Source organism: Salvelinus fontinalis, chromosome 40 (genome assembly GCF_029448725.1).
Source record: "Salvelinus fontinalis isolate EN_2023a chromosome 40, ASM2944872v1, whole genome shotgun sequence".
In the NCBI taxonomy this organism is placed as follows: Eukaryota; Metazoa; Chordata; class Actinopteri; order Salmoniformes; family Salmonidae; genus Salvelinus; species Salvelinus fontinalis.
The window spans coordinates 16,365,929-16,391,991 of NC_074704.1; the positions used below are offsets into that span (position 1 = coordinate 16,365,929).

General features: G+C 43.3%; 1 protein-coding gene across 3 annotated transcripts in view; it reads right to left on the reverse strand.

Moving 5' to 3' along the window:
- LOC129839784 (VPS10 domain-containing receptor SorCS1-like) overlaps positions 1 to 26,063 on the reverse strand; it is a 178,275-nt gene that overhangs the window by 32,572 nt on the left and 119,640 nt on the right. For all 3 annotated transcript variants that reach the window (XM_055907422.1, XM_055907423.1, XM_055907424.1), the window contains exons 5-12: positions 20,880 to 20,953; positions 17,159 to 17,223; positions 16,072 to 16,190; positions 15,650 to 15,739; positions 13,398 to 13,577; positions 9,457 to 9,603; positions 8,116 to 8,218; positions 267 to 343 (exon numbers count right to left, since the gene is read on the reverse strand). In XM_055907422.1, the coding sequence (XP_055763397.1) occupies positions 267 to 343; positions 8,116 to 8,218; positions 9,457 to 9,603; positions 13,398 to 13,577; positions 15,650 to 15,739; positions 16,072 to 16,190; positions 17,159 to 17,223; positions 20,880 to 20,953 (855 nt within the window). The remainder of the gene's footprint in view (positions 1 to 266; positions 344 to 8,115; positions 8,219 to 9,456; positions 9,604 to 13,397; positions 13,578 to 15,649; positions 15,740 to 16,071; positions 16,191 to 17,158; positions 17,224 to 20,879; positions 20,954 to 26,063) is intronic.

Below are 26,063 nucleotides of genomic sequence, written 5' to 3' on the forward strand. Positions count from 1 at the left end.
CCTTTAATTAGACACGAGGCCCCTTAAATTGAAATCGCGGCCGTCATATAAGGGAGGTGGAGGAGAGGTGGCACAGACACTCACCCAGGGGCATCGTAGTACAGGCAAAGGCAGGGGGGCTACCGAATAACATTAGTCTTGAGATCTCATTTGATTATCTGCACTAAATCCCAGCGGCGGGTGGCAAGGTGGTGGATTAAACACCATCCTGGGGATGATGATGTAGTTATTGAGATGGTGAGGATCCCTCCCTCCCTCCCCCTCACCTGTCTCCACGTGTTGCCGGCGTCCGAGGTGATGAACATGCTCACGTTGCTGGTGGTCAACTCCACTCCGATGGAGCCTGATGAGAAGGGTGGGGGTGGGGAGGTTGGGTGAAGTGTTCAGGATGAGAGAGTCCCGTATGACTTTAGCCAACTGCTAAACTATTAACATCCTTGAGGGTGTGGGGCTGATTTAAATCAAATCCAAAATTCCACAGCTGTCTGATATACTGTACATGACCTTAATAAAAAGTGCAAAGTCATACAGGAAGTGTCTTAAATTACAGAAGTGATTGATGTAATTTCTTCCTGAAGGACGCAGACTGTAAACTAGAGTCAAAGTCAGTCATGTCCTTTCATACATTGACATTGATAACTAAAAAAGTTTCCTAACACACATTACAGTAATATAGTCCACTTACTGTCCAGTATTAACCATCCAGTCTACTCTATCACATAAAGACCTCCGCTTTCAGACTCAGGCTGTTGAGTCTTCTACTATAATTACTCCCATTTAGTGGCTAATTAGAGTCAGGTGGTTTAACAGGAGGCTAGAGGAGAAGTGTTCCAGAGTGTACCACTCAGAGGCAGAGTTGGCTAACCCTGTGTCTCACTGGCTCTGTGTGTCTCACTGGCTCTGTGTGTCTCACTGGCTCTGTGTGTCTCACTGGCTCTGTGTGTCTCACTGGCTCTGTGTGTCTCACTGGCTCTGTGTGTGTCTCACTGGCTCTGGGTGTGTCTCACTGGCTCTGGGTGTGTCTCACTGGCTCTGGGTGTGTCTCACTGGCTCTGGGTGTGTCTCACTGGCTCTGGGTGTGTCTCACTGGCTCTGGGTGTCTCACTGGCTCTGTGTGTCTCACTGGCTCTGTGTGTCTCACTGGCTCTGTGTGTCTCACTGGCTCTGTGTGTCTCACTGGCTCTGTGTGTCTCACTGGCTCTGTGTGTCTCACTGGCTCTGTGTGTCTCACTGGCTCTGTGTGGGTGTGTCTCACTGGCTCTGTGTGTGTCACTGGCTCTGTGTGGGTGTGTCTCACTGGCTCTGTGTGGGTGTGTCTCACTGGCTCTGTGTGGGTGTGTCTCACTGACTCTGTGTGTCTCACTGGCTCTGTGTGGGTGTGTCTCACTGGCTCTGTGTGTGTCACTGGCTCTGTGTGGGTGTGTCTCACTGGCTCTGTGTGGGTGTGCCTCACTGGCTCTGTGTGCCTCACTGGCTCTGTGTGTCTCACTGGCTCTGTGTGTCTCACTGGCTCTGTGTGTCTCACTGGCTCTGTGTGTCTCGCTGGCTCTGGGTGTGTCTCACTGGCTCTGGGTGTGTCTCACTGGCTCTGGGTGTGTCTCACTGGCTCTGTGTGTCTCACTGGCTCTGTGTGTCTCACTGGCTCTGTGTGTCTCACTGGCTCTGTGTGTCTCACTGGCTCTGTGTGTCTCACTGGCTCTGTGTGTCTCACTGGCTCTGTGTGTCTCACTGGCTCTGTGTGTCTCACTGGCTCTGTGTGTCTCACTGGCTCTGTGTGTCTCACTGGCTCTGTGTGGGTGTGTCTCACTGGCTCTGTGTGTCTCACTGGCTCTGTGTGGGTGTGTCTCACTGGCTCTGTGTGTGTCACTGGCTCTGTGTGGGTGTGTCTCACTGGCTCTGTGTGGGTGTGTCTCACTGGCTCTGCGTGGGTGTGTCTCACTGGCTCTGCGTGGATGTGTCTCACTGGCTCTGCGTGGGTGTGTCTCACTGGCTCTGCGTGGGTGTGTCTCACTGGCTCTGCGTGGGTGTGTCTCACTGGCTCTGCGTGGGTGTGTCTCACTGGCTCTGCGTGGGTGTGTCTCACTGGCTCTGCGTGTGTGTGTCTCACACTGGCTCTGCGTGTGTGTGTCTCACACTGGCTCTGCGTGTGTGTGTCTCACACTGGCTCTGCGTGTGTGTGTCTCACACTGGCTCTGCGTGTGTGTGTCTCTCACTGGCTCTGTGTGTGTGTGTGTGTGTGTGTGTGTGTGTGTGTGTGTGTGTGTGTGTGTGTGTGTGTGTGTGTGTGTGTGTGTGTGTGTGTGTGTGTGTGTGTGTGTGTGTGTGTCTCTGGCTCTGTGTGTGTGTGTGTGTCTCTCTGGCTCTGTGTGTGTGTGTGTCTCTCTGGCTCTGTGTGTGTGTGTCTCACTAGCTCTGTGTGTGCGTCTCTCTCACTGGCTCTGTGTGTGTGTGTGTCGGACTGGCTCTGTGTGTGTGTGTCTCTCTGGCTCTCTGTGTGTGTGTCTCTCTGGCTCTCTGTGTGTGTTTGTGTCGCACTGGCTCTGTGTGTGTGTGTTTGTCGCACTGGCTCTCTCTCCCTCCCTATTTTCTCCCTCTCTCTGTCTCCTTCCATTCTTCCTTCCTTCCCTCCCTCCCTCTCCTGACCTCCTTCCTAACAGGAGGGTACAGTAGAACTGTTCCAGAGTGTAACCCTCCGAGCCCCCCTCCCTCCAAATCATCTCTCTCCCCCCATGCATGCTGTATGCCTCTTCTACTGTTCTTTGTTTAACTTATTATTATCTATCCTGACACCTAGTCACTTTATCCTGCCTTCACGTACATATCTACCTCAAATACCTTATTATTATCTATCCTGATGCCTAGTCACTTTACCCTGCCTTCACGTACATATCTACCTCAAATACCTTATTATTATCTATCCTGATGCCTAGTCACTTTACCCTGCCTTCACGTACATATCTACCTCAAATACCTTATTATTATCTATCCTGATGCCTAGTCACTTTACCCTACCTTCATGTACATATCTACCTCAAATACCTCATTATTATCTATCCTGATGTCTAGTCACTTTACCCTGCCTTCACGTACATATCTACCTCATTATTATCTATCCTGATGCCTAGTCACTTTACCCTGCCTTCATGTACATATCTACCTCAAATACCTCATTATTATCTATCCTGATGCCTAGTCACTTTACCCTGCCTTCATGTACATATCTACCTCAAATACCTCATTATTATCTATCCTGATGCCTAGTCACTTTACCCTGCCTTCATGTACATATCTACCTCAAATACCTTATTATTATCTATCCTGATGCCTAGTCACTTTACCCTACCTTCATGTACATATCTACCTCAAATACCTCATTATTATATATCCTGATGCCTAGTCACTTTACCCTGCCTTCATGTACATATCTACCTCATTATTATCTATCCTGATGCCTAGTCACTTTACCCTGCCTTCATGTACATATCTACCTCAAATACCTCGTACTACTGCACATTGATCTAGTCCCTGTATGCAGCTCCATTCTTGTGTATTATATTCCTCCTGTGTTACTATTTTTCTTTTTATTGGCTTTTTTAAAACTCTGCATTGTTGGAAAGATTGTACATTGTACATTGTTATGTACGCATTTCACAGTAAAGTCTACACTTGTTGTATTCTGCGCATGTGACAAATTAAATGTGATTTTATTTAACTAGATTTGTACCCTAGGATTAAGGGCTTTTATCCAGTGTCAAGGTGAAACAGTGCTCTGCTCGCTTTCCCTAAAGCTGTTGCTTTAAAGATCTATGACCCAGCAAAACACTGGCGGTTACAGTAGCCTACTTTGAATGGATACAGAGATGTGAAATAACGATTTGTGTGTTTGTATGTAAATAAATGACTGGTCCCATAGCTGTTGTCCCAGAGCCATGACTCAGCTAAACACAGTCAGTTACATTATGAATATAATATTCTATATAATGGATACAGAGATGTTCTGTAATAACAATTGTACTTGTACTAGCGATAGACCTTCTATCATAATATGCCAGTTATACTACCCCATGAAGTCCCAGCCCTTCAGTTCTCCAGAGACCACATGGCACTGTCTAGTAGTAGACTAGACCCACTCCTGACTCCTAAGGTGTGTGGAGACATGTCATAGACTAGTCTAGCCCAGCAGGAATTAAAAGCCCTACAGCTAAAATGGGAAGCCATTCTGAGACTGATGCTGGTATTGAGTCCAAAATGGCACCCTATTCCCTATTTAGTGCATAGGCTCTGATCAAAAGCAGTGCACTATATTGGGAACAGGAGGATATTTGGGACATGACATAGTCTCTGATCCCCCTGTGGTGTTTGTTTTACTCCACTAACGGTGGGGAGATGATGAGTGCATTGAGCGGATAAGCACTCCTGTGCCCGGACTCCCAGTCGGCAGCCATAAAGGGCAAAACCGTGATGGGTATAGTTTTGGGCACCACTGTGAGTTTCTGGAATATGGTTTCCTGTGTTTAGCCACAAATTTTAGTTGACACAGACATGCTGCCACCTAGGTTCTCGTGGAAGAGAAAAACTCACTGTGGATGGTAGGGCTGGTTGTTTAGTTTAAGGAAAAAACGATATAACAAATGTCCCTTTTTATACAACGGGTGGGTCTAATCCTGAACCGCATTCCAGCCGGTGTCTATTCCACAAGTTACGACCAGCTAAATCTATGACGTTAAAATACCTATTTACTCTGTTCCATCTGACTGTGGAATCCACTTTCTCATCAGCCCAGCCAGGCAATTTATAAACTTGATCTCCACTATAAAAAGCATCTAGACATTATCTCACATTTCTTTTAGACTAACATTTAGTTTTCAACAGCAGAGAAACCTTGCTGTCTGTCTGTCATTGATTCAATATTCAAGATCAATCTCCAGCTGTCCCATAGTAATGAATATGTCGGAAGTCTGGACGAGACAGACAGGCAGGCTGGCAACGTTTCTCAGCCAGTCGAAATCATGAATTAGCTGACATAATCTTTATAGATGTATGCAAATAAATGTCAATTGAAAAAGGTGAAACGAAACGAAGTGTAGCTAATTTGCAGTCTTTCCAGCTTCAGTTTGAAGTGATTGACTTCATCTCGAGACTAACAACCCCCGTGCCAAGATATCCTCCAAACAGCGGCTTCTCAGGCATTATCACTTAAAAAAAAAAAAAAAAAAAACTTTATTTAACAGGTAGGCTAGTTGAGAACAAGTTGAGAACAACTGCGACCTGGCCAATATAAAGCAAAGCATTTCGACACATACAACAACACAGAGTTACACACGGAATAAACAAACATAGTCAATAATACAGTAGACAAAGTCTATATACAGTGTGTCCAAATGAGGTAAGATAAGGGAGGTAAGGCAATAAATAGGCCATGGTTGTGAAGTAATTACAATATACCAATTGAACACTGGAGTGAATAGATGTGCAGAAGATTAATGTGCAAGTAGAGATACTGGGGTGCAAAGGAACAAGATAAAAACATTAAATACAGTTTTGGGATGAGGGAGTTGGATGGGCTATTTACAGATGGGCTATGTACAGGTGGAGTGATCTGTCAGCTGCTCTGACAGATGGTGCTTGAAGCTAGTGAGGGAGAGATGAGTCTCCAGCTTCAGAGATTTTTGCAGTTCGTTCCAGTCATTGGCAGCAGAGAACTGGAAGGAAAGGCGTCCACAGAGGAATTGGCTTTGGGGGTGACCAGTGAGATATACCTGCTGGAGCACGTGCTACGGGTGGGGGCTGCTATGGTGACCAGTGAGCTGAGATAAGGAAGGGCTTTACCTAGCAAAGGCTTGTAGATTACCTGGAGCCAGTGGGTTTGGTGACGAATATGAAGCGAGGGCCAGCCAACGAGAGTGTACAGGTCGCAGTGGTGGGTAGTATATGGGGCTTTGGTGACAAAACGGATGGCACTGTGATAGACTGCATCCAATTTGTTGAGTAGAGTGTTGGAGGCTATTTTGTAGATAACATCGCCGAAGTCCAGGATCGGTAGGATGGTCAGTTTTACGAGGGTATATTTGGCAGAATGAGTGAAGGATGCTTTGTTGCGAAATAGGGAGCCGATTCTAGATTTAATTTTGGATTGGAGATGTTTGATGTGAGTCTGGAAGGAGAGTTTACAGTCTAGCCAGACACCTAGGTATTTGTAGTTGTCCACATATTCTAAGTCATGAACGTCCAGAGTAGTGATGCTGGATGGGCAGGAAGGTGCGGGCAGCGATCGGTTCAAGAGCATGCATTTAGTTTTACTTGCATTTAAGAGCAGTTGGAGGCCACAGAAGGAGAGTTGTATGTCATTGAAGCTCGTCTGGAGGTTAGTTAACACAGTGTCCAAAGAAGGGCCAGAAGTATACAGAATGGGGCCTTCTGCGTAGAGGTGGATCAGAGAATCACCAGCAGCAAGACCGACATCATTGATGTATACAGAGAAGAGAGTCGGCCCGAGAATTGAACCCTGTGGCACCACCATAGAGACTGCCAGAGGTCCGGACAACAGTCCCTCCGATTTGACACACTGAACTCTATCAGAGAAGTAGTTGGTGAACAAGGCGATGCAGTCATTTGAGAAACCAAGGCTGTTGAGTCTGCCGATAAGAATGTGGTGATTGACAGAGTCGACAGCCTTGACCAGGTCGATGAATGCAGCTGCACAGTAATGTCTCTTATCGATGGCGGTTATAATATCGTTTAGGACCCCGAGCGTGGCTGAGGTGCACCCATGACCAGCTCTGAAACCAGATTACATAGCGGGGAAGGTACGGTGGGATTCGAAATGGTCGGTAATCTGTTTGTTAACTTGGCTTTCGAAGACCTTAGAAAAGCAGGGTAGGAAAGATCTATAGCAGTTTGGGTCTAGAGCGTCTCCTCCTTTGAAGAGGGGTATGTTCGTGGCAGCTTTCCAATCTTTGGGAATCTCAGACGATATGAAAGAGAGGTTGAACAGGCTAGTAATAGGGGTTGCAACAATTTCGGCAGAAAATTTTACAAAGAGAGGGTCCAGATTGTCTAACCCGGCTGATTAGTAGGGGTTCAGATATTTCAGATCTTTCAAAACATCAGCTATCTGGATTTGGGTGAAGGAGAAATGGGGGAGGCTTGGGAGAGTTGTTGTGGGGGTGCAGGGTAGTTGACCGGGGTAGGGGTAGCCTGGTGGAAAGCATGGCCAGCCGTAGAAAAATGCTTATTGAAATTCTCAATTATTGTGGATTTATCGGTGGTGACAGTGTTTCATGTCCTCAGTGCAGTGGGCAGCTGGGAGCAGGTGCTCTTATTCTCCATGGACTTTACAGTACCCCAGAACTTTTTGGAGTTTGTGCTACAGGATGCTAATTTCTGTTTGAAGAAGCTAGCCTTAGCTTTCCTAACTGCCTGTGTATATTGGTTCCTAACTTCCCTGAAATAGAAGCATGTTCAGTTGGGTGGCAAAGGTGGTATTTTACCATTACGAAACCATATATTTAGTCTCTGTTCATGTGCAAATGGGAGACTGTCATATCTGACTGAAAGGGCCATGTATAGCCAGTGATAAGCAGTCTGTCACGAAGAGTCAACAGTTACATACAGCACAATATAAAAGACAATAGAAGGGCGCTAGTCAGGCAGTGACTGGAGGAGAATAAGAAAAGGCACTTAAGAGAAACAGCAGGCACTCTGAAGATGCTGTCCCACTCTAGAATTCCCAAGTGTAGCACTTAGCTAGTAAATCCATCTGTATACAACGCACAGTGGTGACAGCGGAGGGATGTCAGTACGGGCCAACAACAAATATTATGCATGGCCGTCCTATAGTATGCTGGATCAGAAACTTTTCAGGAAATGCTTTGGGCTGAGTACATCATTTAAATCCGGATATATTTGCAACATGAATGAAGCCCCTAAGTTGTATAACTGCCAGTGTTTGAACACTTTAATACAGGCCTATATGTTCTTCCCGGAACGATAAAGTATGCAAACTCATAAAGTCAAAGAAACCCCTCAAGTATCTGAGCCTCACAAAATTTGCGCAATAAACGTAACTTTACAAATCCACACTGTCGCTTTAAATGAAATCCCATGTTCACCTACCTGAGGCCACAATGATCCCCGGGGCAGAGTCCTTGCTCTCGATATTCCCCGACGTGTAGGGATTGGCCGACACATGTAGGTGGAGGTGTAGGGAACAGTATGGCTGGGGAAGAACGACAAACAGAACAGTTAGTCTGACTTATTAACAAAGGAGGGGGAAGATCTGTCAACAGAATAGACTTAACTATATGTCAACACAAACACTCATTAGAGAAGACCACCAAGCAAATGGCCATCGAGGTGGGATTTAATGACACACACATGAATGCACGCACACACAGGGACACACGCACGCATTTGCACATACACAACCCCCCCCCCCGCCCCACCCATCATAAATCCTCACACAAACACTACTCCCCATTGGCTCATTTGACCATTAGTTTTGATTGGAATAACCTTTAGCTACACAATTCTCATTAGGACACTGCAAATGCCAGTAGTGCGAGCGTGTGTGTTGTGTGTGTGTTGTGTTTAGAGGTTTATTAAAAGGCTGACATTTTCTGACAAATGACTGCATAATACAGGGTGAAGGCGAGGTGCGCTATTGAATCACTAATTACTTTATCAAAGGGTAATTATTTTGGGGTGTATTAAGGAAGCTAAAAAGGGGCTATGCTCTACCCCTTGGCTGAGTGGGACCTGTATCTATAATACACACTGTAATAACGCTGACCATTAAAGCAAATCTGTGTTACTTTGAGCCTTTTAGACGGCCAGCACACTTAACTATTAGAAAGACCCCCAATAGAGTTGATATCCACAAACAATACAGCAAAGGTCTCAACTTTGGCCATTGAAAGTAGCTATTAGCTAGCATGAACAATCAACACCCACGTTTGTGGAGAAACAAAGAAAAGAAGGGCATAGTTTGTCTCTCTCTTTCTGACACATCTCCAGCTCTAAACGTGAGATCAGTTTATTGGACTGGATCAAAATCAAAATGGCTGACCTTTCAGCTCCACTAGCTTCCTCCGCTGCACAACCTCCGGAGCGCTCAGCTTTGACGAGCAGTGCTCTTTCAGAGCTCTATCCCCCTTCCCTCACCACCTCAGCACCGCGGCAAACGGCCCGGCTCAGTCAACTTCTGACAAGGCCCCGTTGACAAGTCCAACAGTGTTATGACGTGTGTGTGTGTGTGTGTGTGTGTGTGTGTGTGTGTGTACCCATGTGTGTATCCATGTGTTTTTGGTACGTGCGTGCACCCTGGTTGTGTGGTGTGTGTGTATCTGTGTGTGTGTGTGTGTGTGTGTGTGTGTGTGTGTGTGTGTGTGTGTGTGTGTGTGTGTGTGTGTGTGTGTGTGTGTGTGTGTGTGTGTGTGTGTGTGTGCGTGTCCTCACTAGTTCACAGCGGATGCTGTTGCCCCTCAGGTCAGCAGTGGGAGCCTGCAGTAGCCTCCAGTCTCTCCCTCTGTTGTAGGTGATGTAAGTCTTCACCACGTTGTCCATCTTCTTGTTGGCGAGGAACATCCCTTTTATACCCGCCACCTAGGAGATAGAGATTAGGGAAAACATGATGTAATACTTCTAAAAGAAGTAACGATGTAATACTTATTTTATATCCTGCACCAAATTGTAGCTGGTCTAATGTGGTTACTTCAAGGAAGGTGCTAGACCTATTTCTAGGGAAATGGTCAGACACATTGTTCTACACTAAAAGTGATCTTATGTTATTTTTTTGTCTTTTATTAACATAAAAAGTGCAAAGTGTAAGTTTGTTATGAACAAAATACGAGACCAGGCTGTCTCATCAAAATAATGGATGAGAGAGAAAAATACCTAACTAATATTACGCATTTTCATAGAGTCTAGACGATAAATCACGTCTTGCTTATCTTGTAATACAAACATATATTATATGGTGTTTAGCGAGATGTTATCACGTTTTTATGGTTATAGGATGTGTGTGTGTGTATCGCCAGAGGGGGATCTACTGTAATATGCATCATAATATATTGTGCTCTGCTTAATGCAGGAGATATCAATCAATCAATCAATTTTATTTTATATAGCCCTTCGTACATCAGATAATATCTCGAAGTGCTGTACAGAAACCCAGCCAACTAGAAGAAGATATGATTGTGATACAGATGTAGGATCTTAATTAGACCTATATTGTCAAGGCAAAATAATCCTGCAGCCACAGGATTTTAACATTTAGTCCACAATGTTGCTTGATCAGTGGTTAGGCTATTAGCTGGCAAAAAAGTGGACTACATAACCGTGTGTTAGTGCAGGTTTTCAGTTAATTTATGTAAATCACAAAGCTCATCTGCATTTTCTGCAGTGCAGGAAAATTCTCAGCAACAAAAGAGAAAACAAATTAAGATCCGACATCTGTATCAAAATCATATCTCCTGCATTAAGCAGAGCACAATATATTATGATGCACATTACAGTAGATCCCCTCTGGTGATACACACACACATCCTATAACCATAAAAGCATGATAACATCTCGCTAAAAGCCATTTATTACAAAATAAGTAAGAAGCGATTTATCGTCTAGACTAGACTCTGTATGTAGTAAGATATGTGTGTCCTAAGTTAATCGGACTTGGGGGCTTGGGAAATAACTCTGAATATGAAATTGAGTTGAAGTCCTCACATGCATCTGCCAAGCACTCCCTTCTCGTCAATAATTGACAGATACTTCAGTCTCGCCTGGAGCTCAGATTTTAGCATATGCTGTGTTTCGGGTCCCCGACCCCAATCAAGGGACTGGATTTGATTCTATCGCCGATCGCAAGGCCAAATGAGGGGCTTAGACGCGGCTGGTATATCATCAACAGCTTAATTATTTAATTTTCCATGGAGCTGATATTTTCTTCCCTGGCAATCTGGTAGACAGCGGGCCCCTCGTTTGTATCAGGTATGTAAGCTAATGTCTGCAGTTACTCAAAGACAATAAGGTGCGCGTCAGCAGTTCTGTGTTCATTCCAAAGCGCCTTTGAAAATGGAACAGCAACTCGGTTTACTTCCAAAAGTGACAGGAGATTACTTTATTCTCCACACCTCCTGGTTCTTAAACTCTCCCACATTGATCGCTAGTCAATATAATCTAATAGTACTGGAGTAGGTAATATAGAGAAAGAATAGGTCTATTTAGGAAGATTGCATTTAAACGAGGCTGTGTTTGACGGTTATTATCAGTGATATATTCATTCCATCTGTCAACTGTGTGATTGGAAATCATTCAATACATCAAAGTGCTTGGGGGTCGAACACCTTGAAACTGTATAGTTTGTACTTCTGCCAACTCTGGCTGCATTCGATATCATGGCCCCACAGGGACGCCACACTTCAAAGCCTACTATAGGCCTGGGCCTATATTCTGTACCACTAGAGTATGTGGTATAGGTATTCCAGAGTATAGCTCCAGAGGCAACAATTCACTTCCGGTCTCAGGAAAGATGAAGGCAATTGGTATCTCAAGGTTACACTCTTGGGCAAACCATCTCTGTTCCTAACATTACATACCACCCTTGTGCATTGTGAACCCTGTATATGTATTAACCATTTCTCCAGTGTATTTACAGATCAATCATGACATTAAGCATGCTCCTTCACCACACTCCTGCCTTGTTTACAGTATATTCACTGTATACACATATATATATATATAAACTCAGCAAAAAAAGAAACGTCCTCTCACTGTCAAATGCGTTCATTTTCAGCAAACTTAACATGTGTAAATATTTGTATGAACATAACAAGATTCAACAACTGAGACATAAACTGAACAAGTTCCACAGACATATGACTAACAGAAATGGAATAATGTGTCCCTGAACAAAGGGCGGGGGTCAAAATCAAAAGTAACAGTCAGTATCTGGTGTGGCCACCAGCTGCATTAAGTACTGCAGTGCATCTCCTCATGGACTGCACCAGATTTGCCAGTTCTTGCTGTGAGATGTTACCCCACTCTTCCACCAAGGCACCTGCAAGTTCTCGGACATTTCTGGGGGGAATGGCCCTAGCCCTCACCCTCCGAACCAACAGGTCCCAGACGTGCTCAATGGGATTGAGATCAGGGCTCTTCGCTGGCCATGGCAGAACACTGACATTCCTGTCTTGCAGGAAATCACGCACAGAATGAGCAGTATGGCTGGTGGCATTGTCATGCTGGAGGGTCATGTCAGGATGAGCCTGCAGGAAGGGTACGACATGAGGGAGGAGGATGTCTTCCCTGTAACGCACAGCGTTGAGATTGCCTGCAATGACAACAAGCTCAGTCTGATGATGCTGTGACACACCGCCCCAGACCATGACGGACCCTCCACCTCCAAATCGATCCCGCTCCAGAGTACAGGACTCAGTGTAACGCTCATTCCTTCGACGATAAACGCAAATCCGACCATCACCCCTGGTGAGACAAAACCGCGACTCGTCAGTGAAGATCACTTTTTGCCTATCCTGTCTGGTCCAGCAACGGTGGGTTTGTGCCGATCCTGTGCAGGTGTTGTTACACGTGGTCTGCCACTGCGAGGATGATCAGCTGTCCGTCCTGTCTCCCTGTAGCGCTGTCTTAGGCGTCTCACAGTACGGACATTGCAATTTATTGCCCTGGCCACATCTGCAGTCCTCATGCCTCCTTGCAGCATGCCTAAGGCACGTTCACGCAGATGAGCAGGGACCCTGGGCATCTTTCTTTTGGTGTTTTTCAGAGTCAGGAGAAAGGCCTCTTTAGTGTCCTACGTTTTCATAACTGTGACCTTAATTGCCTACCGTCTGTAAGCTGTTAGTGTCCTAACGACCGTTCCACAGGGGCATGTTCATTAATTGTTTATGGTTCATTGAACAAGCATGGGAAACAGTGTTTAAACGCTTTACAATGAAGATCTGTGAAGTTATTTGGATTTTTACAAATTATCTTTGAAAGACAGGGTCCTGAAAAGGGACGTTTATTTTTTTGCTGAGTTTATATATATGTATATTATTCACAGTATTTTTATTTTATTGAGACAGAGATAGGTAGAGATGAGCAGAGACAGAGAGGGAGGAAGATTCAGAGAAGCCGTGGAGCCAGGATGACGTATATGTGTTGCAGGCAGCAGTGTTACCCACTAGACCAGCCTCAGGAACACATACAGGTGCATCTACTTTATCTCCAGTATATTTACTTTGTACATGTACAGGAGGTCTATCATGACGTTGTATATTTACCTCATAAAGGCCTATAATGACGTTGTATACAGTATTTACCTCATACAGGCCTATCATGACGTTGTATACAGTATTCACCTCATAGAGGCCTATCATGACGCTGTATACAGTATTTACCTCATACAGGTCTATCATGACGTTGCCCTCGTGCCCCATGCTGCTGACTACGTTCTCCAGGGCCAGGGTGTAGAAGACCCCTCCAGTCTCTGACACGTACAGGTTGTAGGTGTCGTTCTGGTTCCACTCCTGCACCGCCGCAACCACCCGGTTCTCATCCGTACTGATCACATGCAGATCCTAGCAGAGAAAGAATGTCAGCAGGTTACATTTGACATTAAGTTGCATATACTGTACACTTTATCATGAAATTGGAATAAATACATACATTTTTAAGCTGTAATTGATTACAGAATAATACACACTGAGTGTACAAAACATCAGGAATACCTGCTCTTTCCATGACATAGACTGATCAGGTGAAAACTATGATCCCTTATTGATGTCACTTGTTAAATCCACTCCAATCAGTGTAGAGGAAGGGGAGGAGACAGGTTATAAAATGATTTTTAAGCATTGAGAAAATTGAGACAAGTATTGTGTATTCTTGCCATTCAGAGTGTGAATGGGCAAAACAAAAGATTTGTGCCTTTGAATGGGGTATGGTAGTAGGTGCCAGCCGCACCGGTTTGTGTCAAGAATTCCAACGCTGCTGAGTTTTTCACGCTCGACAGTTTCCTGTGTGTATCAAGAATGGTCCACCATCCAAAGGATATCCAGCCAACTTGACACAACTGTGGGAATCATTGCAGTCAACATGGGCTGGTATCCCTGTGGAACGCTTTTGACACCTTGTAGAGTCCATGCCACAACGAATTGAGGCTGTTCTGAGGGCAACGCAATGTTTGGTGCACTAAGTTAATTGAACATTTAAATTAATCATTTTTACAGCGATTTTGTTTCATTACAATTCAATAATTAGTTGGTAGCTAACCATTTCAAATAGATTGCATTGGTGAAACAATCAGATTTAATTAATGCCATGCAGGCCAACTGTAATTTCACTTACACAATAGAATAATTACACAATAGTAATTACAGCGGAATTACACTGGAATGAACAACTTAATGAAGACAGTATCAAGCAACACAGACTCAAACTCGAAACTCCAATTTTAAAATCCCCATGTAATTATCAAATTAACAGAGGTGATGCAGTATGTAACTCTCAAAATGTATAGCTTCCCCCTCCTTTTCACCAGTAAGGTGACAGAAAAACTATCCACTGCTTCAGAAGTATAGTACAATGGAAGTGATCTGATTAAATACAATGTTGATTTGGTACTATCTCTAACTACCGTAGCTCCCCAATGGAGAGGATAGTTTATTTAGAATGCATTGTAATTAATCCAGCGCATAATCACAAGAAAAGAACATAAATTACAATCGAATCTAACCTCTCCCTTGATTAACCTTAAAAATTGACACTTTGAATCAGCTTTGATTTCCATGTACCCACAATCAACGCCTGTTAATAATAATATGTCAACGGGTGTATTACAGTGGCCTTTCGAGAACCTCCGTCTACCCAATTTACCCATCCCACCCCCGCTGGGTTTAATCATAAGAATAAATCAGTATCCGACCTCATTCTCACCAACGTAACTCCAGCGAGGTGGATATTACACTTATTAACTTGAATTGTGTGCTTGTCGGCCCGCACTAACACAGAGGGACACAAGCTGTTCTCACTAGTGAATTTCATCTACCTCTGACTGCGCCTGCACACCTCAGTGTGTAGAGAAAGAGAGAAAGAGAGAGAGAGAGCAAGAGAGAGAGCGAGAGAGTGAGAGAGTGAGAGCGAGAGAAAGACTAGGATGGCCCATGGCTTGATTGAATAAAACATGTTTAATTGTCAATGGAGAGGCGGGAAGGCCACAAGAGAGACCACAAGCATATAGCTGCATTGAATAACAATGCCAGAAATAACGCCAGTTGGTTTTGGCCTCAGTTCACTCATAAATAACAAAGAGATGCTAGATAGAAAGCTACCTGTGTTGTTTCCAGTATTGGTCTCATGATGGCTTAGGTTTGAATTCCCATAGAGGTTATTCTTTTGATGCATTTAAGGTAGGTTGAATCATAGATATATAACCACTGGGCCGGAGTCTGGTCGAGTGGGTAACACTCTCGCTTCCGGAACCATATACTCCCTCCTGCAGCAGGGGTCCCGCTTTGTTCCCGGCATGAACCCTAGACACTTCTGCACCCTCTACTTCATGCTTCTGTCCTCCCTACTCAGTCTTCCTTCCTGCTCCTATCCTGGAATGTTGATCAACCATTGTATGACCATGTGGGTCTGTGGGTTATACCTTAGGCAAGGTGTACTTGGGTAGCTTCATGGGTGTGAAGACTTCCCGCTTGGCTGACACGTAGTAGATTGGACGCCCACCAGTTGACACCTGCAGGTCGTGAAACCATTGAATGAAAAAACACACTCAAGAAATACGACCCATCAAAGCATACTACATACTAAAGCCCTGATTAATATAATCTGTTATAATACATTTCCAATAAACGTATAACATGTTCTCTCTCACACACATGCCATTGTTCGTTCACATTCAAGCAGTATAACACATCAATCCCAATGGCAAATATTCACACAATATACATACTAATATGATCGCAACATTTCTGATAATCCTACTACATGTTCTCTTACACACACAGCTCTGTTCTGGTTCATGTCCTTCTAACTTCCGGTTCACGTCAGATATGGGCAATTACCTACCTGGACAAACACATACTCGTCTTGCACCACAAGGGAATTGGGGTCAATGTAGCCAGGGAACGGCTTGCCCTTATTGGCCTCGGTGCAGTTCTGCAGCTTGCAGGTGACGTACAGCGCCTCTGCACACACGGAGAGAAGAAGCCGTAGCCATTGAATCAATGATCATAATAGCCAATGGGGGACAGGCAGCCTTCACAGCGAGCTAGCCTTCCATCAGGTGTCTCACATTAATTGTGTCAATAAAGTGGTGAGCGAAAAGCGAGGGGAAAGTGGAGGGTGGACCAGGGAGGCCAATTGCTTTCTTTCCCCTCTATCGCAGTGTGAGGTGGGGAGAGAGGTGTGGAACTGGCTGTCCCTGTGTGTTAGGCTTCAGCTAACTATGTTGTCTGGTTTACACAGCAAGCCGCGTGATCAATGGTGATGGCCATACTGGGGCAAAGCTTGCGCTGTCACAAGGGTGTCTGTATCTGTGGAGGCTGCTAACTGGGGGTGATTCTGCCACCACGGCCAAAAGGGTGGTTGTTTGCTTTCTGTCAGGGATTAGAGGGGAGCTTCTATTTTTGTCTATTGAGTTAGTTGAGAGCCGGGAAGAATACCCCTTAAGTTTTGAGAGATGTATCTCCAGTACAATGGCATAGATTAACTATGAGGTGTGTATGTCATGTGTTACCTCCATATCTGACTCAACCTTTTGATGTTAGGATATATGGTAAATATAATGTGTTCATGACAGAGTAGAAAAACATAAATTGTGAATTGGTATTGTATCATGCATCACTGTATCAGGTAGATCCATTCAAATGAATTCTGTCCGTGCCATAACACGGACAGGTGGCCATTGTGTTTCCATCCATTCCATTGACATTCAGAATGTTGAGTATCAGGATCACTCTGGTTTTAAAGGCATTCTAATATATGCATTACTTTTCTCAATCGTCATTGTGCGTCCCCGGCGCCTTCAATCGTGTGGCCCGTAGCCCTACATACCCTCTCAATCCCTTTCCACTTTAGTTCAAGGCTCATGGTATAGTAGAGACACCGGAAAATTGAGGAACAGAGCAGGAACTCTGAAAATTGAATTACTCACGTCCTTCAGAGATGATGGTTTCCAGGTGAATTAAGCCCGGTTCTTTGTCTAAACCCGTTTTCGACCTGCGGGGGAGAAGACACATTTCTTTCAGGTACATCGCTATTCTTTAGCAAGGAAGGACAGAAGGATTTCACTGATGCTACCGAGCTTATACTTACCATCTTATCCCTGAGATTGCTTGTCAGATAAATGTAGAATACTGAGGGGAAATGACAACCAGAATGACGATTACCAGAAACTTCAAGGGCCCCAGGCTATAACCCTGAGGAACACCTCAAAGGGTTGTTCATTGAGGTAAAAAGGAAAACTACCTCAGGTGTTGGGTGTGATGTTACCGTGTTCAAGGCCAAACCGTACCAAACTGCCCTTACTTTCCTGACAGATTGATGGAGAACACATCCTGACATTAGCAAGAGGGAAAGTAATTGATTTGCTTGCTCAGAACGCCCGCAGACACGGTGCAGTTGCACAAAATCATTACAGGCCTGATATATTTACTAAAAGGAAATCAGAGGGATATCTTCATAGAGCAAAGGAGACGGCACACAAAGGGAGATGAGATCACACACAGAGCCCACCCCCCGGTCTTAATTATGGCACTTTTTGGCAGTATTGGTGATTTCCTAGATAAAACGCATAATCTCTGGAGACTGCCCTATTTACCTAACTCCCTCATTCTCTCTTCAGTTTAAAAACTAAGGGTGAACAACCATTCTTTAAGCTCACCTATTTCAATTCTCATAGACTGTACTAGTGGTGAGTTTGAATCTACAGCATCTCCAATGTGGGAAGATGTAAGGGGCAGTAATAATGATTAGACATGTGATTAGCTGTGATGTTGTCTCCCTTGTGACTAGTGGTTTAACTTCTCTAGGGTAGGGGGCAGCATTTTCACGTTTGGATGAAAAGCATACCCAAATTAAACTGCCAGCTACTCATCCACAGAAGATAAGATATGCAAATTATTATTATTAGATTAGTAGATTTGGATAGAAAACACTTTTAAGTTTATAAAACTTTTTGAATCATGTCTGTGAGTATAACAGAACTTATTTAGCAGGCGAAACCCAGAGGACAAACCATTCAGATTTTTTATTTTTTGAGGTCACTCTCTTTTCAATGAGGTTTCATTGGGAAACCAGATTTCTAAGCGACCTGCTTGCAGTTCCTACGGCTTCCACTTTATGTCAACAGAATAGAGAAATTGGTTGAGGTTATTCCTTTGTGTAATGAAGAAATACGGCCATCTTGAAGTCGAGTCACTCTAGGTGTCCTGTTTGATTGAAGCGCATTACAAAAGTAGTTTTACATTTTTTGGCAAAGTTTACAGGTAACCTTTGAGATATTTTGTCGTCCGTTTGAGCAAATTGGAACCTGTGTTTTTCTGGATCAAACGCGCCAAATAAATTGACATTTTGGATATATATCGACGGATTTAATCGAACAAAAGGACCATTTGTGATGTTTATGGGACATATTGGAGTGCCAACAACAGAAGCTCGTCAAAAGTAAGGCATGAATTATATTTTTATTTCTGTGTTTTGTGTCGTGCCTGCAGGGTTGGAATATGCTTATCTCACTTTGTTTACAATGGTGCTATCCTCAGAAAATAGCATCGTATGCTTTCGCCGAAAAGCCTATTTGAATTCTGACAGGTTGGCTGGATTCACAACCAGTGTAGCTTTAATTTGGTATCTTTCATGTGTGATTTAATGAAAGTTTGATTTTATAGTAATTTTCATAGTAATTAATTTGAATATGGCGCTCTGCATTTTCTCAGGCTTTGTGCCAAGTGAAACAGTAGCGTCCCGCCTAAACTCAGATTTTTGGATATAAATATGAACTTTACCGAACAAAACATACATGTATTGTGTAACATGAAGTCCTATGAGTGTCATCTGATGAAGATCATCAAAGGTTAGTGATTCATTTTATCTCTATTTCTGCTTTTTGTTACTGCTCTCTTTGGCTGGAAAAATGGCTGTCTTTTTCTGTGACTTGGCTCATACCTAACATAATCGTTTGGTGTGCTTTCATCGTAAAACCTTTTTGAAATCGGACACTTTAGCTGGATTTACAACAAGTGTAGCTTTAAAATGGTGTAAAATACATGTATGTTTGAGGAATTTTAATTATGGGATTTCTGTTGTTTTGAATTTGGCACCCTGCAGTTTCACTGGCTGTTGACGAGGTGGGACGCTAACGTCCCACATACCCTAGAGAAGTTAAACAGGTAAAAATTATTAGAAGTATTTTCATGAGATGAAGCTCTTGCCTCACATAAAAAAACAGAGAGGATGTGATCTTTAGATGTGATCCAGATTCTAGATGAAAATCTGCTCACGACTGGCAGGTTGACATTTTTTGGGACGCGTCCTGTCCTAGAGTCAGAACTGAGCAATTTCTGCTTGATGGGCCAGCTGCAAAGTCAAAATTGGCTATATTGTAAAAATGTATTAGCTCTTTGGTTTAATTTAATGTTAGGGTTAGGCATCAGGGTTAGCAGTGTGATTAAGATTAGGGTTAGGTTTAAAATCAGATTTTATGAACTTGTGGCTGTGCTAGTGACCACTCTGCAAAGCTGCCCCCAGAACAAGATTCATGACAAAACACGTGAACCTGCTCACGACTGTGCCTTTTCTTTTCAACTACAATGGTCTGATTCAGAAAGGAAGTTTCCCAAAACCTTATTAACAGGGTTCACACAGTCCTAAAAATAAATCTCACTCACTCAAGGAGTGCAGAAGCAAACCCTCTAGGCATCCTCTTCCCAGAACTGCCTAGCTTGTTACCACTGACAGTTTCTCCCGGATTTACTCAACAAAAGCTTCTTTTTTTATACATCCGATTTAAGCCAGTTGTGTTAAAAATGACTGGATTTGACAGTTCATGTCTGGCAGACGTGGGACCAGCTACGAAGTAGAACAGATGGAGAACAGAGGAGGATAACAAGAAACAAAACAGTAGAAGGAAGATCAAATCCCAGCAGAATATAGATAGAAGACAAGAGCATTCTCATGGGGTGGATTTGACTGACAGTCAAGTAAGGTCATACTTTCAAAGACCTAAGGCTATATGGTTCAAACAGAAGATCAAATCAAACTACAATGCTCTTATTATCAAGTATTATCTAGGACTGCTGTATCCCATGACGGAGAAGTTCATAAAGAGAAGAATAAATATATATTTGCAGCTTTAATTGTACAAGGTATTTCATGCATATCCAAATCCATTTAACTCCCTCCAACTAACATTCCAAACATAACTCCAAAACCTTGGATATAACCTTGCTTTAGGAATAACATTGAACAGGACCCTCCAGAGCTCCAACAGGTCTGACTGAAATTTAAAAAACTCCAAAATCCCACTCATGTGTTGACTACTCGGTCTGTTCACATTCCAGTGTCCACTAGCCACGCTCAACCAAATGAAGACCACATCGTTAGCTGCATTCCAAACGCTGAACCATTCAGCTCAGTGAGTTCACTAACAAACCCTAATGGACCGCTGCATTCGTTAGAAGTCTGAACCTCTTTGGAGTGTCAGTACCTTGCTATCTCATGTTGAGAAAGCACAGGCGCAGACACATCAATAATGTAATGCAAAGAAGAGGATTCACTCTGGCATATCTCCTTCCAAAGACCAAAAAGGATGTCAATTTATAGTTAGTCTCGACATTAGGGAAGACAGGAAGAAGGTTATAGGTTGCTGTGCTTACCAGTAGAATCGATTGGGGGCCACCCTCTCATGGACAAGTTGCCACCTCCTTCCAAACTCCACCGAGCTGTACAGCTGTGGGGAGAAAGCCGATGGGAGTCACATACTGTATTCAGTCAGACAAGACAGATTAAATGAATACTGTAAAATAAACATTCAACACAAACATCTAAGTGACAGTCCAGATATAGTTTACTTTAATTCAAATAGTTTAGCATTTTCCCATTACAGTCAATGTGATATAATATGAGCATAACTCGTTATATAATTAGTCCTGTTCACTTCACAAATAATGCAATTACTTCTACTTCCGTAGGAAAAATTGCTCTCAAGTTCATTTACATTCTTGAGAAGTTATGTTACCTACATGGCACAAGAGGGCAACAGAAATGTGCCTCAGAAGAATCACCAGAACAGGGCTGAAGCTGAGGACACGATCTGTCAACTCTCCACACATTCTTTCCATGTGAAAACCCCACACACATTCCCAGGTTAAATATGAAGCTGTAAAAGGGATTGTGTATGGTGATAGTGTCATTGTACTGGAGATATGGCTACATACTCCTAACAAGGCTTGAGATCAGCGGGGGGGGGGGGGGGGGGGGGGGGGGGGCTGATGTGTGTGTGTGTGTGGCAGGGGGCCTAGCAGGGGAGCCGCGGCACAGCCGGTGGTCTCAATGTGAGCATTGTTTCGCTAGTCAGCACTTCGGTAGGATACTGAGATATCCCAATCTCTACTGAGCTGCTACACAGAGATGGTTCGCGCACACACACACACACACACACACACACACACACACACACACACACACACACACACACACACACACACACACAGATAGCGCAATCTCTATCGGTAGATGGTTTGAGCCGAGGGGGGATTCTTTCAAGAAACAGGAAAGCTTATTTAGGGAAGGAAGCATGGTACAATTGAATATCCTGAATAAGCATGGAATAAATGCCTTTTGGTTGCTTCTTTTTTCACTATTTATTTTGGAGTCAGTATTTTTTTTAACTAACTGGTTACTGTGAAGTATCCAAGGTAAAAACATGAATAATGTCAATACTGGGCTTTGTTTTGTTTGTTGTTTTTTGAGCTTAATTTGTTTACTTGCTGTCCAGCCAATGAGGCGCAAACCTTGTGAGAATGGTCAAGTTGGGAAAGTTTGGATGTGTTACTTTTTTTTTTACAAAAACACCTGCGACAGCTAAGGCAAATGATGTATTAGTTTACTGATTACAGCAGAGAAGTCAACGAGGCATGAGACTTTATTTAATTGTTTTAGTTTGTGTTTGTGGACTTTTTCCATTTTAAACGTGAGCGATCAAGCATGACATGTAAACAGTCATTTATTAACGGCCGACTGAATGGTGATACTGTTCGTTAATATTTGTTTATTTTCCTGAAGGGTGAAGTCAAGGCCTCAGTTAACAGACCTCAATATCAGCACATTTTCATTCAAATAATCCCCTTGACAATTCTTGTTATTCAACTGATAATCATGTTTAATTAAACTAATCCGAACCACCATTAAAGCCAAGCTGAATTGCAGGCATTTGAACTGTAGTGAAATGATGTTCCATTACGTAAGGTCTTTAACAAGGTCTTTACACAATGGTCTTCAAAGAACACCAGTGAAGGCCAACCATAAAGGTCTTCAGTCCACAACACATACTAATACCATTTGTAACATCATTAACCATTCCATAACCATGTCATAACATTAGATCAGGTCATGTTGAACACGTTACTATGTATGTACAGTACTGTACTGCATGTACCATACAGTCGGTTCCTTCCATAGCATTTGTGCCTTATACAATATCTGCCTTTGAGCATATGCTATTCTGGCCACAGAACATGGTCAATATATTTCTATGTTAAAACATGGCAGTGGAAAATGTGAAAAATGTTATTTGAGCTGAGCTATGACTTTCATAAGGAACAGAGTTGAATTAAACATATGCAAGAAGAAGGGGTAGAGAGGCAGGAAATCACTCTGACTAATTAGCTAACCCCCAACACTGAGGTCGTGTCTCAAATTGCACCCTATTCCCTAGTTAGTGCACTAATTTTAACCAGGCTCCATATGGATCTGGTCAAAAGTAGTGCATCATATAGGGAATAGGGTGCCATTTGAGACACATATAGTGTTAGCACTTAGTCAGGCAAGTTGGAGAAGAGGGAGAGTGAGAAGTATTTGTACACTAAAATAAGTACTGGCTAGAGAACCAGTTCTCCAATCTAGGAAATGCCATGGAGGAAGGAGGAATAGCTCCAAGGGACCATAGAGAGTAAATAAAGAGAATGGGAAAGGCAGGGGGAGGAGTGAGATTGAGAAAGAAAGAAAGAAAGAAAGAAAGAAAGAAAGAAAGAAAGAAAGAAAGAAAGAAAGAAAGAGAGAAAGAGAGAGAGAGAGAGAGAGAGAGAGAGAGAGAGAGAGAGAGAGAGAGAGAGAGAGAGAGAGAGAGAGAGAGAGAGAGAGAGAGTATAGAGAGAGAGAGAGTATAGAGCCTAGCATATATATATATATACACATGGCCAGGCGCATCCTATAACAACAGCTGAAATCCTCCCGAAGTACAATAAGTATCTCCGCTGGAAAAATGAATATTATTATTTATCAGATGTGAAACATTAGGCCCAAATGGCTCTGGCTGAAAGCAAGGCATTCATTAATGGTAATGGTCATTCTCAAAATGGCTATATATCGCAGGTCTGGAATATATCTTTGGCATAATTACCTTCTCTCTTGTCTCAGTAATTCACAGACAATTACCATCACAAGACAGTGTCTCATGTATTAGAGGATTATTTATTCATTAACCAGTCCATAACCATTTATTCGATACAAATATGCACTTCATTCCCTTAAGACTCCGATATCAACGATTTATAAGCACAGTGTTTATATGTTTGTCTGATTCATCGAGCTTAAATGGGGATATCAAATCCCCGAGTCATGGAGAAAAGGAATTAGTCAAACCCTCGGTCTAAGGGTATATAATACACGTTTAACCTTTGTTAAGGTGCATATGACTGTTTATCTGGGTTCACCTCTGTTGGTTTTGCTTTCTCCTCAAGTTATTGGAAGGAATGCCGGGCCTACATTTAACGGACGAGGAGCTTAAAGGGAAATCTACCTCATATTCTCCAGCACCACCCCAACATTAACATATGTGAAAATGGCCCGTTTCTATATTTTGTAGTAAAAACAATGGAGAAAGATGAGTCTTTCCAGGGACATCATCAACCAATTAGTAGAGAATTAGTAGGCAATTAGTTGGCAATGCCTACGCACAATCACACAATCACACGATGCACAACGATGATGTCACTGGAAACACGTATCTTCCTCTATCTATTTTTACTACCAAACATAGAAATAAACAATTGTCACATATGTCTGTGTTGGGGTGGTGCTGGAGGTGATGTTCATGAAGTTGAAAAATTGTGAAGTTTCCTTTTAAGGGACTTCAAAAGTCCCCATACAGCAAAAGAAAGTCCTCATGTAGGGCCATCTATAGGACTCTATGAAATATATGAAGTAGGTTGAGTGTATGGCACTATACAGTGCATTTGGAAAGTATTCAGACCCTTTCCCTTTTTCCACATTTTGTTACGTTACAGCCTTATTCTAAAATGGATAAAATAATTTCCCCCCCTCAATCAATCTACACACAATACCCCATAATGACAAAGATGAAAAACATCCTGACAGCATGATGCTGCCACCACCATGCTTCACCGTAGAGGGACTGGGAGACTAGTCAGGATCAAGGGAAAGATGAACGGAGCAAAGTACAGAGAGATCCTTGATGAAAACCTGCTCCAGAGCGCTCAGGACCACAGACTGTGGCGAAGGTTCACCTTCCAACAGGACAACGACCCGAAGCACACAGCCAAGACAACGCAGGAGTGGCTTCGGGAAAGTCTCTGAATGTCCTTGAGTGGCCCAGCCAGAGCCCGGACTTGAACCCTATCGAACATCTCTGGAGAGACCTGAAAATAGATATGCAGCAACACTCCCCATCCAATCTGACAGAGCTTGAGAGATTCTACAGAGAAAGATGTGAAAAACTCCCCAAATATAGGTGTGCCAAGCGTGTAGCGTCATACCCAAGAAGAATCAAGGCTGTAATCGCTGCCAAAAGTGCTTCAACAAAGTACTGAGTAAAGGGTCTGAATACTTATGTAAATGTGATATTTCATGTTTTGGTTTTAATACATTTGCAAAATTTTCTAAAAACCTGTTTTTCTTTGTCATTATGGGGTGTTGTGTGTAGATTGATGAGGAAAAATAACTATTTAATCCATTTTAGAATAAGGCTGTAACGTAACAAAATGTGGAAAAAGTCAAGGAGTCTGAATACATTCTGAATGCACTGTATATGGTGAATATGGCTCTATATATGGCTTTGGTTTCAGTCACAAGAACTGAATTTATTCAAGTATGAGCAAATCAGTTTGAGTAAGTTATGACTACTTGACTTTGCCACTCAGTTGAACTTAAACATGTTACACAGTCTAGTGTCGCTATGTGTCATCAACCCACATCAACCCACTTTGTGTGAATGCTACTCGCTTTCTGGAGAGTTCAGGGCTACCTTCAGGACTACTTTCAGTTTACATCCACGACACCAATCGAGTATCTAACTCGTCTAATCGCTCTCTCTCCCTCCTTCTCCCTCTCTCCCCCTCCTCCCTCCTTCTCCCTCTCTCTTTGTCATATCTGAATATGAGTAATGAGTCAGACAATAGCCTCTCGCCATGGTCACGCCACTCACTCACCGGCAGAAAGAAATTGTTCCCTGATGCTGCCTCACCCCTCACTCTCACCTTCCACCTGACTCATAACAGCTCACCTTGTTTTGATGTCTGACAGAGGGCAAAACCGACAGAAGACAGAAAGCCTCTGATGACAAAAGAGACAGTAGCTAGCTACCAGATACAGTAGTTAAGTGATCTATCTCTCTCTCTGTGTGTTTGTGTTTGTGTGTGTGTGTGTGTGTGTGTGTGTGTGTGTGTGTGTGTGTGTGTGTGTGTGTGTGTGTGTGTGTGTGTGTGTGTGTGTGTGTGTGTGTGTGTGTGTGTGTGTGTGTGTGTGTGCGTGTGTGCGTGTGTGCGTGTGTGCGTGTGTGCGTGTGTGCGTGTGTGTGTGTGTGTGTGTGTGTTTTCTAGAAG